General features: G+C 32.0%; 3 protein-coding genes across 3 annotated transcripts in view; all 3 read left to right on the forward strand.

The window, feature by feature from the left end:
* The window catches only part of LOC130897403 (juvenile hormone acid O-methyltransferase-like), a 31143-nt gene extending 25321 nt beyond the window's left edge, over positions 1-5822 (forward strand). The window contains exon 2 of the mRNA XM_057806239.1: positions 5431-5822. Within this exon, the coding sequence (XP_057662222.1) occupies positions 5431-5822 (392 nt within the window). The remainder of the gene's footprint in view (positions 1-5430) is intronic.
* A 1860-nt stretch (positions 5823-7682) lies between these two features.
* On the forward strand, positions 7683-8412 carry LOC130897006 (uncharacterized). Its single transcript, XM_057805477.1, has 2 exons — positions 7683-7953; positions 8109-8412. Exons 1-2 carry the CDS (start codon positions 7704-7706, stop codon positions 8279-8281), a joined length of 423 nt encoding a protein of 140 aa, XP_057661460.1. The 5' UTR covers positions 7683-7703; the 3' UTR covers positions 8282-8412.
* Positions 8413-12507: 4095 nt separating this feature from the next.
* LOC130897004 (juvenile hormone acid O-methyltransferase-like) lies at positions 12508-16603 on the forward strand. The gene is made up of 3 exons (XM_057805475.1): positions 12508-12930; positions 15877-16151; positions 16307-16603. Exons 1-3 carry the CDS (start codon positions 12551-12553, stop codon positions 16477-16479), a joined length of 828 nt encoding a protein of 275 aa, XP_057661458.1. The 5' UTR covers positions 12508-12550; the 3' UTR covers positions 16480-16603.
* Positions 16604-17714: the final 1111 nt, after the last annotated feature.

Consider the following 17714-nt stretch of genomic DNA (forward strand, 5'->3'; position numbering starts at 1 on the left):
CCAAGATTACATTTTTGTCGTAATATTAAATGATGTTCAATATCACTTGGTACGAACCGTGTAACTAGCGCCCTCTATGAGAGTCAGACATAAATACAAATTCATTGGATGTATCAACTTCCAAAACATATTCTTATAAAATTTCAATACCAATTTTTTAACTGAAAAAACCCCCAAATATTTTTTCATTTTTCTTTTTATCCTAGAAACGGGATCACCCTGTATATATATCTTTTATTCTGTATCATCATAGAAAGAATTGTTTGAACTGTTAAAAATTTCGTCGGCCGGTGTAATTGTTTTGAGTAGATATAGTTCAAAAAACTAGATTTACTTTTATTGGTTGATGTTTATTTGTGGTCTGGTTAGGTTAGGTTAGGTTAGGTTAGGTTAGGTCGTCGGTGGTCGTCTTTGATATCAAAATGGACGCATTCATACCTATTAAAACGACATTTATAAATTTTTCGAAACAATTTTTGTCACAGAAAGTTGTAATGACTGGAATTTCCAATAATTAATCTAATTATTACTAAAATCCATTAAGGAATATAATCTACGGTTGAAACTCGACTGGAAAAAAGTATCGTCATTAAAAATAAGAATTGTTGAATTGAAGGTTGATGAAGATAGTTAAGTAGATAATAAAATCGTTAAATAATAATTAATGTATTAGAATGGGGCTAGAAACGTCTGAGAATAGATGGAAAATACCTTAACCATCTACTATTGGCTGATGATATCGTTTTAATTGCTAATAAGATCGAGGAGCTGCTAGAATAAATAAATGAGCTCAACAAAGCTAGCAATAGAGTAGACCTAAGAATAATTTAGCTAAAACCTAGTCTACCTACTCAGATCCAGATCTCTACTACCAAAAATTAATCGAGGATTAAATTGTCGTAGGTGAGAGTTAGTAATTTCGATGTTGAATGTCCAAGAAACTCTAGATTGCACGAAGATCAATGGAACGCAATATCTATAACAAAAAAAGTAGCGTAAAAGAATAGAATGGATATGTCAAAAGATCCAGTTAATAGACGTTATGGCATTGGGTAGGACACTTGGCAAGAAAGACTGATAATAGATTGACCAAAAAAATACGATATGGTACCCACGAGACATCAAAAGTCTTAGGAAAAGACCTTAACTAAAATAGGACCATGATCTGCTAGCAGGAACAACTTGGGCTCGATTAACCGATGATGCACATCAATGGGTTCAAATGAAGGACCAATACATAAACATGTAAGGAAGGGAATTGCACTATAGAGAATAAATCATCAGGAAACTCTAAAAGAAAAAGAACATGCTCTACAGCGTTAGAACGATTGTATAATAGAAGTGGAAATAAGCTATTCAACAATAATGAACACTCTATTTTTTATCCCATTTTAGTAATAAAAGGAGTTATCCTTTCGGGTATTTATTAGTTGAGTAAACAAATTGAAATTTATTTTCCATGGTAGAGAATTTATCTACCATGGAAATCTACGAAATCTACGAAATCTACCATAGGTACATACTAAGAAATTGAAGGAAATCAACAATACTTATTCCAGGAGAAAAGACATAGTTTGAAGCAAGATTCGGATCTGCTTATACCAAAAGAAAAGACATAGGTTGAAGCAGTATTCGGATCTGCTTATTCCAGAAGAAAAGACATAGTTTGAAGCAGGTTTCGGATCTGCTTATTCCAGAAGAAACGGCATAGTTTAAACCAGGTTCTGGAACTGCTTATACCAGAAGAAAAGACATAGTTTGAAGCAGGTTTCGGATCTGCTTATTCCAGAAGAAACGACATAGCTTAAGCCAGGATCTGGAACTGCTTAGTCCAGAAGAAAAGACATAGTTTGAAGCAGGTTTCGGATCTGCTTATTCCAGAAGAAACGACATAGCTTAAGCCAGGATCTGGAACTGCTTATACCAGAAGAAAAGACATAGTTTGAAGCAGGTTTCGGATCTGCTTATTCCAGAAGAAACGACATAGCTTAAGCCAGGATCTGGAACTGCTTATACCAGAAGAAAAGACATAGTTTGAAGCAGGTTTCGGATCTGCTTATTCCAGAAGAAACGACATAGCTTAAGCCAGGATCTGGAACTGCTTAGTCCAGAAGAAAAGACATAGTTTGAAGCAGGTTTCGGATCTGCTTATTCCAGAAGAAACGACATAGCTTAAGCCAGGATCTGGAACTGCTTAGTCCAGAAGAAAAGACATAGTTTGAAGCAGGTTTCGGATCTGCTTATTCCAGAAGAAAACGACATCGCCTACATCATCAGTGGTAAAATATGTCTTTTTGCCGACGACATTAATTTCTCTTGGAACAGCCCTGATCTCACTACATAGGACCATATCTAGTAACTTATCCATCGTTAAATCATGGTGAGATTCCAAACTTCTCTTTGGTTTCTAAAACCAAAGTTTTATCATATAAAAATTTTCAGTCTTTTTTAATAAATAATACCAGTATTGACGTCGTTGAATCTGTAGAATTCTTAGAGCTTGTGGATAATTCCTCTTGTTTTGAGCTGAGACCAGTTTTTAAAAAACTGAACTTATACACCTTTTATTGAGTCGTATCTCAGATATTCCCTTTCCTTCTGGGGTATGTGTGGTACGACTCAATTGGAGCGAATCTTCAAACTACAAAAGAGAGCTGTTAGATTTTTACTCGGACTAGACAACAGGGCTCGCTGCAGGGACTTCCTTAAAAGATTGAAAATTCTGATTTTCCCTTTCTTATAATCTTCGAATCCCTTTGCCTAAGCATGCTTTTCCAATTTTAGAAAGGTTATCTATCAACGCGGAGCACCACCTTCAATTACCTACTCCAGATTCAGAATTAGTTGAGGGCTCAATACTTTACAACTCTAAAAAATGCACAATCACTTGCTAATTGAAATGAAATCGATATAATTTTTTCTCACATTCCGCAATAATTTGAAGGTATATTTACTGGAAAGTGCCTCCTAATCTGTAAACTATTATAATAATAATATTTAATTCTGGACATGCTGCATACTGGTTTAATTTTAGCTATGGACTTTACTCATTGTGGTTTTTTCCTGTATATTGAAATAGTGAATAGAAATGTGAATGAATCTGAATAAATTATGTAACCTTAGAATGTAAAACAAATATTTTATTTAGTTGACATTCTCTTACTTTCTTTCAACAGAAACTTCATCATTATTTATGGTAGTCTGACTCAGTAAAAGACTTCAATATTATAATTGAATAAGACAAAATTGTGGTCTATATAATTGGAAAGTGAATTAACATCGTTGGTCCATTTGTGCCACAGTTTTGTCCAATTCAAAATTGATATCAATCTTTCAATAATCTAATTTGTGTTTGTATTATTCTTAACTCAGAGGCAACGATGGTGCAAATAAGTGTAGAATCATTTAACAAAATAAAAACAATAGTAAATAACTCATTTTGAATGAAATATTGAACATATTAAGATATATTGATCAGATTCGCGTAAATAAGAAATACTAATTTAAATTTAAAAAAAACAGAGGACAAGAGTAGATGACGTTCGTAGTTTCCAAATATAGAACCTATGAAACACAGAGCAGGAGCCAGCACAATTTACGAAACGAAGAATAATGTTTGGTTGTAGATATAACTATTTTCCGTGGTGTATTTTCGCCATTAACGAGGACAAATATAAGAATCAAAGAAAATCAGTAGCTAAGAAAAGGACAACAACTCGTTAGGAATAATAATTGGAGATACAAGAGGAGGATGAAGATGATTTGAACACAAAGCATATTGGAGTTAGTCGAAAAAAACTATAGAAAACCATAGAATATTAGCTATCTACAAAATCAGAGAAAGAGTGAATTGCCCCATATAAGAATCCCATAGATTGACAGCCGGAAATTGATTTTGTTAAATTAAATTACTAACAATATCCATCTTTAATCTTTTAGCTTTTATAGAAAAAATACCTCTACCCAAAATAAAGATATCTGGATATTTTACTCTACCAACTCCTGTCCTATCAAATTTACCAGAATGGTGAATTCACCATAAAAAAAGTTGGCATAAATAAGCTGCTATGGGCAAATAAATTGATTTTGTATGTCCGAACTTTACAGCGATGGTGTTGACATTACAGCTGCAGTTATCAAAAGTTAAATCAACGACAACAAAAATAACAAGTTATAACATGAAAGAAGAATTGTAGAAGTAATTAACCAAACTAGACTAGACTAGACTAGACTTCCAGGAAGTTGTACTTATAATATGACGAATGGAAAAAATCCAAATTCGATAGTTGTAATAGTATCATTATTCATTATAATTATAATAAGTATAAACAATGTAAATATCAGCGAAAAAACCGATTCGTTAATGGAGACAAATTTTTTCTGTGAATATAAGTTTAGAATATTGAAAACTATAATTTTTAGTTATAAAAAAATCAGGAATTATTAAAGATACTTGAGAATTGAAGATTTATTAGAGCAATAATGTAAATATTAACAAAAACATCTTTTGTTAAAAGGTGGATTGGAGGGAGGTTCATTTGCATGGCCACCATGTTCCCTGAATTGAATACAAATGGATTAATTTTTTGAAGATATCTTAAAAAGCTTGGTAAAAACAAGGAACAAAATAATCGATAGAATAAACGTCCAATGTGACGCTTTTACTTTAAGTGACAAGTACACAGATTCTGCCAGGTCACCCAAACGATGAACATGACTATATCCACAGAAACAAAAGAAAGGCATAACATTTGCTAAAGAGCGCGTACGATGTAAGTTGGTAGTTCAGGACAAAATCATCGAACAAGTTTCAAAATTTAAATACCTGGGTATGGACCTGTCGAGTTATCACGACCCATCATTGAAGCGACTGCCACATCGGGCTGCTTAAGGCAGCTAATATGGGCGAACGAATACCATATGAAAGGTTGGGATCTACAAGACTTGTATCAGGTCAAGAGACAAAGAAAAAGATACTGGTGAGCCCACGTGAGAAGAATGGAAAAGAGTAGAACGCCACGCATCGTACTTGACGGGAAACCGATAGGAAAAAGAGAACCCGGACGACCACTTACGAGATGAACGGACAGTTGCCCACCTCACAGGAACCGATACAGAGGAACTTGCAAAACTAACAGATCCTGAATGAATAAGAAGAAGACTTTAAGTGCATATAACTCAGGAACGAAGGGTAGTAAGAGAAAATTTTTCTTTTTGCATTAAGCCGTGGCATGTTCTGTAGAGTATGTGCTTTATATCACCTGGCATTAGCTTACCTCTGCTGAAATAAAACTTCATATTTACAGTTATAGTTAAATTAGTTAGATACGAATCTGAATCTAATTAAGGTGACAAGAAATAAAAATAATTCTTCGCGTTATCTTTAGAACATTAATATATAAATATACCTGTTGTTTTTGTTATATGCAGGTAGTAAAATGAATGTGATGGTTTTACCCGAATTGTTCGCAAAGCGTGTTCATTTTACAAGCATACACTCGGTGTATCTTTTAAACAAATATAAACATTTAATTAAATGGAAAAATAATCCATCAATTATGGAATTTGGTTTTGGAGATGGCGGTACTTCGGCTGCCGCATTACAACCACTCATTCCACAAGATTGTAAGGAGTTCATAGCTGCAGATGTCTCCCAACAAATGGTCAAGTATGCAGAGCAGAATGCGAAATTACCAAAAGTTGGAAAAATTATACAATTTAATATTAGTGCGCAAAATGTATCATCGGAATTTCAAAATCGTTTCGATCACATTTTCAGCTTCTTCACGTTCAACTGTATACCAAATATCAGCGCAAGGTGAGGCATATATTTCTGATTTTGATAGAGAAAATATTGTTAATCATTATGATAAAGTCGAAAAATCCATTCACTTCATCATGTACCATACAATATCATTTGGAAATCTAACTGTTTTCGGTTATACTTTGTTTATTTTTGTAAAATGTCCTCCTTTTCTTCCTTGGTGCGTAATTTACTATCATTTCTGTTAACAGGTAACAAAATGTTACATAAAGTTACATTTCCTTCGAAAGAAAAGTACTATCATTAAATATACATCGCATTAATGAGAAGTTTCTTAAATTATTCGGTACAACTGTCGAATTTTTTTGTGTTAAAATTATATTTCCTGCCAGCACAACTCAGTGTCTTCAACCGCTTCAGTGTCATCAATTCCACCCCCTGATTCAACTAAAAGTGTAGCAGATAATCTTCGAAATGAATGTCTTGGATATGAGTTAGCGTTTTCTTCTCAAGTTGGAACATATTAATTTTCGGGAAGCTCATAAAATTTGTTTTTACCCACAACCTGATTTATACATTTTCCGTTGTGATAGCCATGAAATAGGCGGCGATCCTTCTGGATGAAGGGCTATTTACAATTGATACAATTAAACATATTCAGTAACTACAAATTTTTTGTTTACATCATTATTTGCTCTCTTAAGTTTTACAATTAATAACGTCCCCGAATCTGCAATAAGAAATCTAATGTTATCTAGCTGATTTCACAAACTCCTCAAGCTCCTGCAATTTGAAGCAATATTCAAAAAATCGATATTTTGTGTAATCTCGTGAAACTTGCAGCTGTCTTAGGCTTGGAACTTTCTCTATTTTATTTCAGAAATGTAATTAGATTGGAATATTTTGAAATATCTACATTATAATTGGATGGTGACATACTTTTAATCATTAAATAATTCAATCACATTGTTGATGGCTGTTGATTGGTAGAATCTAATGGTAAAGAGAAAAATGTGGGTTGCCTTTAGAAAAAACAAAAAGTTTTTAGATAGCGAAATTCGGCACCATTTTCTAAACACCCTATATAAATTTTTGTCAAAGTTTTCACAGATTTTGAAAGCTGTAAGTGTTATTTGTACAAAACTCAAAAATATTAGATCTGACTCAATTAAACCTAGAATTATAATTGTTTTAGCGGAGGGCTGCATGTATCTATCGAAAATGTGAAATAATTAAAAAATTGTGGACTTTAGGCATATAAAGTTTTATTAATATTTTGCGTAGATTCTAAAAATTTCGTAAAAACCATAGCATTTCGTTAAAAATAACGAAGTTTCAGAAAACTGGAATTAATTTAGCTGAAACGAGCATTTTGGAAAACCCTTGCAAGCAAATTTTCAGAACACTAATCGCAGTACTTTCCCATATGTATATCGATTCAGCTCGTCGTGAAGAACCCTGTATATTTAATAATCAAAATATATAAAAGTGCTATTGTGAACAATACCAGCGAGTCACAAAGATGCCCATTATGGTGGTTAAAAATAGATTATATTCATTCGACCTATATCAAAGAAAAAACCGTAATCATACTTGGGCTCGGGACGACAATTTTCCCACGGTGAAACTTTTACTTTGTTACCAGATATTTACGTGAAATCCATTCCTCGACTCAATTTAGTCTTATATCATCGTATTTGAGACAAACAACAACAAACAGTAGTGTAGTTTCATATTTCAAGTTCTATTTTCAATTTCTTCGACAGAGCTGCAGATTTACATAAAAATATTTCAATCTTTCATGATTTTCTTGAATCAAATAAATATTCATTTTCAATAAGATTCTCTCTGAAATTAGTAGTTGAGGATTATATTTGAATAAATGTCATGAAATAATTTTGTTTTTATTCACAGTAAAGCATTCGACAACATTCATAAAATGTTAAAACCGGGAGGTCAAACTTTCCACATATTTCTTCAACCTACACCTCTAGATGTAGTTTACTGTAATTTATCAAAACATCCGAAATGGAAAAAATATGAACAAGAATCTATGCTGTCACCGTACTTTCTACAGAAAAACAAACAGAATGGCTGCAAAAAAGATCTAGTTAACGCGGGATTTAAGGATATTGAAATGAGAGTGGAAGACTTCGTTTATGAGTTTCCGTATGAAGAAGCGTGGAAAGGTGAGTTGTTATAACGGGATCTTCTATCAATCTGTATAACTGTATTATTTTGTACTGAACACACTGTTCACCTTCAGTGTCTGTTGTATTGGTGTGTTCAGTATGAATATCATCAAAGGTTCCAGATATTCCAATTTAGTTGTATTATTTTGTAGAAAACTACATTGCAGTAAATGGATCGTACGCGTCTATCCCTCCTGAAGAGCAAGAAGAATACAAGAAATGTTTTTTCCAGCATATCAAGGAGAAAGTTATAATTAATAATAATGATGATAATCGATTTCCAAGAGTGAAATATGATGTTATGGTTGTTTGTGCGAAAAAATGAAACCAATATTGATAGTCTATATCAGTGGTCGGCAAACTTTTAAGCCAAATAGTCAATATATGAACAATGGAAGACAAAACTCTGTTTGTTTAGTTAACTTTATTACACTGAATAAAACTAAATTTAAGTTTGAGTAAGTCAGTTGTTGTTTTTAATGTCATGATTGCAAGTTCTCATCAATAAGACCATTTCTCTGTCCACTCTTGGTAATGTTAATGATTGAGAAAGATTGAAAATGATCATGTCTTCCTTTTCGATGTCATTCTGAGTTTAATAATAGATGTAATTTTGTTCTCAGCAAATTCTTCGCAATGAAAATATTATTGCACCTTGCACCACGTAGATATTTGTGCCGAACCACACTTTGCAAAACCACCGGTCGATATTATTAATTATCTTGATTTTCGAATATATTTGTGAACAATTATAAATAAAGAATTGTAGAACACATAATAAATTCTAAGATATAAATATAAATAAGACATAAAGACATAAATGTCTAAGACAATTCATAGTTGCCGTTTGACTTTCAAGCCAAACAGATCCGCTTCCGTTTGTCACGTGACTTTGACATATGACGTTAGAGCGTGACATTGAGGTTATTTCTCTATTTGTTAGTTTGTTTATGGTGGTTGTTCATTTTCTGTTCGTTATTTTCTATAATATCGCCCATAAAGCAGTACAGACGTCAAAAAAAGTCTTTAGGTTAACGGCAGCAACATCAAGTTTATCAATAGGTTGAAGAATTTGTTACGAAACGGCAAAAGTGACCCGTGAACGACAAACGGCAAGTCAAGTTTATGAATTTTCTGGTGCGATTTCTTTTGCCTTTCCTGAAAAAATTCAAAATGATGATAGAATATTTCTTCACATCATCAGAAAGTACAGATTTCAAAGAACGAAAAACTCTCCGAGTTTTTGTAAAAAAGTGATTAAGGTGCCTTTTCGATATTAGATCAAAATAAATATAAGTAAGTTTGGAACATAAAAAGGTGAAGTTTTCATCAAATTTCACGAAAAAAAAAATGTTTTTGTAAGAGATGAAAATAGAAAAAGTTGTAAACTAACCAACTGAATTTTCCTACATTTATTCTGTGTTCGACAGTATGTAGTTCATTTAGAAATGTTTGATTTTGTTCACAATATCTCCTAAATAAATATTTTCAATAAATAATCACAATTTATGATATTTTTTTCAAGAATGTCTCTTTATGGCGAATCTACATACTTCTTAAATCATAAATTTTATCGAGTTGAACAAAGAATACGTTTTTGTCAAAAAATCGATCGAAAGACTTTCAGATAGTATTTTAGTAGCGTAGTGCAGAAGGTTTTTCCTTTTATTTCACTTCTGATATTTGTATTCTAGTCTTTACCTCCTAATAAGTGATTTTTTGTATGTCCATCCACTTTTATTTTGTAACTACATCTCAATTGCTTTTCCTATTTCATAGAAGACTCAATGAACGTTGACAAAATTTTCTCTTTTTCTTCTCGTTTCGATCCAATTAGGTAGGATAACATCTAAGAAATAACAATTTTGAAGAAAACAATCTTCATAGACAACAAGTTCTCAAAACACTCTTAGAAGAACAAAGGTTCATACCCGTTGCAGATTGACATTCATTTCTTTGAATTTTTGATGTTTATCACATCTGTGAACATCGTAGAGAGATTCTTTAAAGTAGTTATGAGCTCTCTAAGCCTAAACATAATTCATGAGAATAGTTTGTTCTCATTCTAATAATTATTAGTTTGTGAATAAAAAAGTGATTGAATTAAGATACCTAAAAGATAAGTAATCTTCATAAATGATAGGAAGCTTTACTAAACAAATTAAAATATACCAGAATTCGATGAAAAAATAAATGTAAAGGTCAAGACACTACAACGTGCTGATTTATCTAATGTGAAACCTATGAAGAACAGAAACGGAGTCAGGAGAATTTTTATATTGTGAACAATATCTATAAAGTCAGTTCGTGTGGGGTCGATGGGAGAACCAAGTAAGTAATCAGTAGTCTTGGAATATACAGGACACAAAACTGAGAGATGGAAATACGGTAAATACCAAGAAAATTATATCAACTAATATTATACGTTTTCCCCAGATCAAATGTTTATTTTGTTTTCTTCTTTGTTGCTAAGAGCTGTTTCGTAGATGCGGCTCTTGAAATACATTTTGATCTTAATTGTGCTCTTTGGACTCCAAATATTTTATACCCTCTCGTCAGTCAGTCAGAAATGAAGTAGAATTGAGCACACAAGGAGGAAAAATATAATTTCTAGAAGATACAAAATAATCTTCTGAGAATCTTCTGAAAATAATACAAAAAGATAAAAAAATCTTCCAAGAAAGTTGAGTTATGATTGACGACGGAGTTTGAGGAAAGTTGTATCTGTATAAATGGAAAGTAGCTTGAGAGCAGCTTGATTAACAGGAAAGCATTGAAATATACGTGGAAAGAGGACAAACTAAACTATAATAGAAAAAGAAACTAATTACTAATATATGTTGTAGTATAGTTTGAATTCTTCAATAGACATTAAATAAATTGCAGAATTATTATATTTTGTAATCGCCAGTCATTTTTATTTCCATCAGAACTAGTTTTTGCTTATATTGAATTTTTAACATTTAGACTTCACTTTGAATTTGAATAGTTGTAACTTTCTTGTTCGAAAAGTTCGAAAAGTCAAATTATATGTATGACAGGAGAAGTTTGGAACAAGCATAAGGAAAACGGGAGAGTTGAGCGAAATGGAAGATGGAAAGTTGAAAATAATTCAAAAAAACACTAAAAATTACAATGTAGGGAAATTATTCGAAAGAATATACGAACTAAGTTGAAATTTCTAGAGCCGTTGGTGATATTCATACTGAACACACTGTTCACACTACAGTTTACCTTCCGTCTCTGAAGAAGATAACTGGGTTATCGAAACGCACGTCCGTCAGCGTAATTGTGAGTGTTGATGTAGCGGTCGTGTAAACAGTGTATTCAGTAAGACACGGCGATATAGTAGGGTAAACAAATAATGAGATAAATGACAGTAGGCAAAGAACTAATTCACAGAAAATCTGAAAACAAAAAACAATAATAGAAGTTATGAGAGATAGAGAGAGAGAGAGAAAAAGAGAGAGAGATGCTATACTGTCAAAAAATTGTCACAATTTGCAGGCAAAAGGCTTGTAGAAACTAAAAAACTAACATAAGAATAACTAAATAAAGATACAAATAAAACAAAATTATAGGTAATAGTAATAGGTAATAATTTGTATATAAATCAATAGCAATTATTAGAATAGAAGTCGTTTACAGAGTAGGAGGCACTTTCCAGTAAATTTGCCCTCAAATTATTGCGGAATGTTGGAAAAGCTGATATCGATTTGATTTCAATTGGCAAGTGATTGTGCATTTTTTACGTTGTAAAATATTGAGCCTATAACTAATTTTGAACGTGGAATAGGAGAAGCGTGTTTACGAATTAGGCAAACGGATTGAAAGATGAATAAGAGGCATAAAAAAGAAACTGTGTAAACTAGCATTAGCATCAGGGAGATATGAAAACAGATCATGAGAAGGAGTTATAAATTTTTAGTAATAATCACAAAGTAATTATTGAGATTATGCTCGATTAATAATATTCTATCAAGAGTTTGAGTCCACTTTTCAATATGACATCATTTACCATATATTAATAGAAAAATGTAGGATTCTTTTGAAAAAAAATCAGCTTATGTAACGCTTTTCAACCGTTTATATAATATTTTTACGCTATTAATTAATTACAACCATATAATATGTTATGTGATAAATTTTTTATTTTTTTTTTGTAAAATGTGCATGTTTCTTGAAGTTGGTTATATTGGGTGAATTCTTCGTCCTAAAACTATCATCCATCAGTTCCAAGCTATAAACTTTAAGTGTCAATTGGTAAATAATTTTCTGTGTGACAAACTATTGATATTTGTTGCACCGATAAGCTTTTATCGCATTGAGAACAAGACATTGTAATAGTTTGTAGCGTATATCATGCCCATTGGTTCAAATCTGTACAACAGACATTTCTTGATGTTTCGAAAAACTTTGTATCTATAGTTGAATTATTCGATTCGATTCTGGAACGTATTTATTTAAAAATAGTGATAAAAACGATCTCAACTTGAACTGATAAAACTACTTTCAAGGAAAATTTTTTAATCACTATCAGAATTTGAGGTTATTGAATTCAAACTAGTTGTTTTTGTTGTGTGTAGATAGTAAAATGAATGTGATGGTTTTACCTGAATTATTTGCGAAGCATGTTCATTTTACAAGTATACATTCGGTGTATCTCTTAAACAAATATAAACATTTAATTAAATGGAAAAATAATCCATCAATTATGGAATTTGGTTTTGGAGATGGCGGTACTTCGGCTGCCGCATTACAACCACTCATTCCACATGATTGTAAGGAGTTTATAGCTGCAGATGTCTCCCAACAAATGGTCAAGTATGCAGAGCAGAATGCGAAATTACCAGAAAGGGGAAAAATTATACAATTCAATATTAGTGCACAAGATATTCCATTGGAATTTCAAAATCGATTTGATCATATTTTTAGCTTCTTCACGTTCCACTGTATACCAAAAAATAACGCGAGGTAAGAGAAATTTGACTCTTGTCGTAAAAACTATCAAATTATATTCCGAAATGAATCCTATTTGAGTCTCAACACACTCTCATGTCAAAGCGTATCAGACTAGTGCACTGATGTGAATTACAGCATCACATTGGATTTTATTCATCATCTATTATATAACATAACAAAGTTTCTTCAACATTTCAGCGGTGATGACGCACATTCCTGCCCAGGCTCTTTCTGTTCACAGCACTATACTTCCAAGTATTACCACCCCTAGGGCTCCGTATTTTCTTGTACAGGCTGTGCAGCTCGATGATTCTTAATGTTTGAATCTGTGGTACTTTTCGAAGTATCCGTTTCCATAGAGAATCTTTGTTACGTAGTAATTTACATCTGCGTGAGGACGGTTAAGTCAACTATCCATGTACGAATTTACTCGAGGCATTTGACATTTGACAACGATCTATACTGTTTTTATGCTAATTTCTTTTGAACTCACTGATTTGATATAACATACAACAGCTTACTTTCTGTTTCGAAAATATTTTTCTTACGATTTATATTAACTATTGGTTTATTTGATTATTTAATTTGCATCACAGTCAATCGGCTTGATACGTTTTTAAACAAACATTTTTAATTATCCTTTGTGCACGTATTATGGCACAGTAGTCACTTCGGATTTATTCTTTATTCATTCCAACTTCCAAATTTCTATACTGAATACATTATTTACATCACCACTTCACCAACACTTACAATTACAGTGTCTGATGAGCCTTTCGATAACCAAGTCTCTGAAGACGATAACTTGGTTATCGAAACGCGCCTCAGACGGTGTAATCGTGATTTTTGGTGTAGTGATGGTGTAAACAGTGTATTCAGTATGATTATCGCCAACGGTTCCAGAAATTAAAATTTAGTTCCAAACCAGTTTTTGAAAAAATTAATTTGTTATCGACCTGTAAATTCAAGTGAATTTGCTTGGTTAGTTCGTGGTTTTGAAAATATTTGACTTCTTCATAAGTTATTGTTGAATCATATCCCCACAGATATAATTTGGACCCTTTGGACAAATTGCGCACACTAATAGTGTGATTAACTAATTTTTCAACATAATTAACTCCTACAAAAATCGACAGGAACAATTTATCTTCTATAGAAATATTGACAATGAATTTTTGCCTAAACTGATTTAATAAGAAATGGTATTTTCAATTAATTATTATTTAAAGCCAACATCACAAAGTACCACTACGAAGAACACGTCGGCAACAACGATCTGAAAATGGCGTACATCAGAGTAACTACCGCGCATGCTCGCAACTGTCATCGCAGCGCTATTACATTGTGATACTGATTACACTGTCTACACCAACACTCACAATTACACTGTCTGACGCGCGTTTCTATAACCAAGCTATCTGTCAGTTTATCTGTCAACTGTCAGTTTACCTTCAGTCTCTGAAGATGATAACTTATCGAAACGCGCGTCAGACAGTGTAATTATGAGTATTGGTGTTAACAGTGTGTTTAGAATGAATATCGCGAATGGTTCCAGAAATTCCAACTTAATACACCGTGATACTACATTAACTGGGAATCAAATTTGGTTTTTCACACTTTACAAATTATCCCATAGCTAAAATAACCTATAATAAGAAATTAATTCGGTAATATGCTACTTCAATTGCAGTAATCTATTGATAACATTCGTAATATGTAATAAACTAAACATTTTGTGAGACATTGACAATATTTTCGTTACCAAATATCGTGGAATATTATTTGAAATCATAAACTTTGCCTTGAATTCAACAACTAATTTTAAGACAAAAATAAGTTTGCGTATAGATTAAATTAATAAATATTACTCAAGTTTTGAGATAGACAAAGAGAAACAAATACTTATAATTGGAAATCATTGAGGTAACAGACAAGGACTGTAAAACGGATGATCAATTGATTCGTTGTTTTGAGTGTTGAAAACCGTTTTTTTAATGTGTGGGAGTTCGCATTGTTGTAGTGAAGAATAATTCGTATTATTTAGCGAACACTTGCTTCGAAGTTCTATTTTGGAGCACCGCGATTGAATCTTTTCAATATTTCTTTCCACCAATCGATACGAGCTTGTTTTTGAGCGATTGTCAAATAATGCAGTCACAATGCTTAAGTAGCAACCCTCGTATTTGGATTTGGATTTGGATATTTTTATATACATTTCTTTTGAGATTCGCCGGATTATAACAAGTATTTTATATCATTTTCGATTTTTACAGACGTGCTGTGTAAATTTGAAGAAAGCAGCAACAAATAAACAAGCGTCGTACATATACAATTACTTGGTAATTGCAAATATTGTTAATTACGAATGCTAAAAAAATCTTGTTCAGAATCCCTTGGAACTGCAGTTCACTTTGTTAAATCATAATGGATTCGCGAGGAATAAAATGTTGTATATACTACGGAAATTACTGGATGTTAATCCTTGTGAAAACATATTTTCCCGCGATAGTTAAAAGTATAAATATTTAGTATCGTTTATTACATTGAATAAATGTCAGTAGTTGACAATATTTTGAAAAATAAATTAAATGAGCAAATGGTATGAATAATTTGATTTAATTTATCTTAGTTAAGCATATAACAACATTCATAAAATTTTCCCACGGTGAAACTTTTACTTTATTACCATATATTTACGTGAAATCCATTCCTCGACTCAATTTAGTCTTATATCATCGTATTTGAGACAAACAACAACAAACAGTAGTATAGTTTCATATTTCAAGTTCTATTTTCAATTTCTTCGACAGAGCTGCAGATTTACATAAAAATATTTCAATCTTTCATGATTTTCTTGAATCAAATAAATATTCATTTTCAATAAGATTCTCTCTGGAATAAGTAGTTGATGATTATATTTGAATAAATGTCATGAAATAATTTTGTTTTTATTCACAGTAAAGCATTCGACAACATTCATAAAATGTTAAAACCGGGAGGTCAAACTTTCCACATATTTCTTCAACCTACACCTCTAGATGTAGTTTACTGTAATTTATCAAAACATCCGAAATGGAAAAAATATGAACAAGAATCTATGCTGTCACCGTACTTTCTACAGAAAAACAAACAGAATGGCTGCAAAAAAGATCTAGTTAACGCGGGATTTAAGGATATTGAAATGAGAGTGGAAGACTTCGTTTATGAGTTTCCGTATGAAGAAGCGTGGAAAGGTGAGTTGTTATAACGGGATCTTCTATCAATCTGTATAACTGTATTATTTTGTACTGAACACACTGTTCACCTTCAGTGTCTGTTGTATTGGTGTGTTCAGTATGAATATCATCAAAGGTTCCAGAAATTCCAATTTAGTTGTATTATTTTGTAGAAAACTACATTGCAGTAAATGGATCGTACGCGTCTATCCCTCCTGAAGAGCAAGAAGAATACAAGAAATGTTTTTTCCAGCATATCAAGGAGAAAGTTATAATTAATAATAATGATGATAATCGATTTCCAAGAGTGAAATATGATGTTATGGTTGTTTGTGCGAAAAAATGAAACCAATATTGATAGTCTATATCAGTGGTCGGCAAACTTTTAAGCCAAATAGTCAATATATGAACAATGGAAGACAAAACTCTGTTTGTTTAGTTAACTTTATTACACTGAATAAAACTAAATTTAAGTTTGAGTAAGTCAGTTGTTGTTTTTAATGCCATGATTGCAAGTTCTCATCAATAAGACCATTTCTCTGTCCACTCTTGGTAATGTTAATGATTGAGAAAGATTGAAAATGATCATGTCTTCCTTTTCGATGTCATTCTGAGTTTAATAATAGATGTAATTTTGTTCTCAGCAAATTCTTCGCAATGAAAATATTATTGCACCTTGCACCACGTAGATATTTGTGCCGAACCACACTTTGCAAAACCACCGGTCGATATTATTAATTATCTTGATTTTCGAATATATTTGTGAACAATTATAAATAAAGAATTGTAGAACACATAATAAATTCTAAGATATAAATATAAATAAGACATAAAGACATAAATGTCTAAGACAATTCATAGTTGCCGTTTGACTTTCAAGCCAAACAGATCCGCTTCCGTTTGTCACGTGACTTTGACATATGACGTTAGAGCGTGACATTGAGGTTATTTCTCTATTTGTTAGTTTGTTTATGGTGGTTGTTCATTTTCTGTTCGTTATTTTCTATAATATCGCCCATAAAGCAGTACAGACGTCAAAAAAAGTCTTTAGGTTAACGGCAGCAACATCAAGTTTATCAATAGGTTGAAGAATTTGTTACGAAACGGCAAAAGTGACCCGTGAACGACAAACGGCAAGTCAAGTTTATGAATTTTCTGGTGCGATTTCTTTTGCCTTTCCTGAAAAAATTCAAAATGATGATAGAATATTTCTTCACATCATCAGAAAGTACAGATTTCAAAGAACGAAAAACTCTCCGAGTTTTTGTAAAAAAGTGATTAAGGTGCCTTTTCGATATTAGATCAAAATAAATATAAGTAAGTTTGGAACATAAAAAGGTGAAGTTTTCATCAAATTTCACGAAAAAAAAAATGTTTTTGTAAGAGATGAAAATAGAAAAAGTTGTAAACTAACCAACTGAATTTTCCTACATTTATTCTGTGTTCGACAGTATGTAGTTCATTTAGAAATGTTTGATTTTGTTCACAATATCTCCTAAATAAATATTTTCAATAAATAATCACAATTTATGATATTTTTTTCAAGAATGTCTCTTTATGGCGAATCTACATACTTCTTAA

Source organism: Diorhabda carinulata, chromosome 8, assembly GCF_026250575.1.
Source record: "Diorhabda carinulata isolate Delta chromosome 8, icDioCari1.1, whole genome shotgun sequence".
Lineage (NCBI taxonomy): Eukaryota > Metazoa > Arthropoda > Insecta > Coleoptera > Chrysomelidae > Diorhabda > Diorhabda carinulata.

Bases quoted from the DNA above. Each gene is read 5' to 3' on its own strand.
- LOC130897006 (XM_057805477.1), top strand. From the start codon at position 7,704: ATGTTAAAACCGGGAGGTCAAACTTTCCACATATTTCTTCAACCTACA. The intron at 7,954-8,108 runs GTGAGTTGTTAT...ATTATTTTGTAG, and splicing joins GTATGAAGAAGCGTGGAAAG to AAAACTACATTGCAGTAAAT.
- LOC130897004 (XM_057805475.1), top strand. From the start codon at position 12,551: ATGAATGTGATGGTTTTACCTGAATTATTTGCGAAGCATGTTCATTTT. The intron at 12,931-15,876 runs GTAAGAGAAATT...TTTTATTCACAG, and splicing joins ATACCAAAAAATAACGCGAG to TAAAGCATTCGACAACATTC. The intron at 16,152-16,306 runs GTGAGTTGTTAT...ATTATTTTGTAG, and splicing joins GTATGAAGAAGCGTGGAAAG to AAAACTACATTGCAGTAAAT.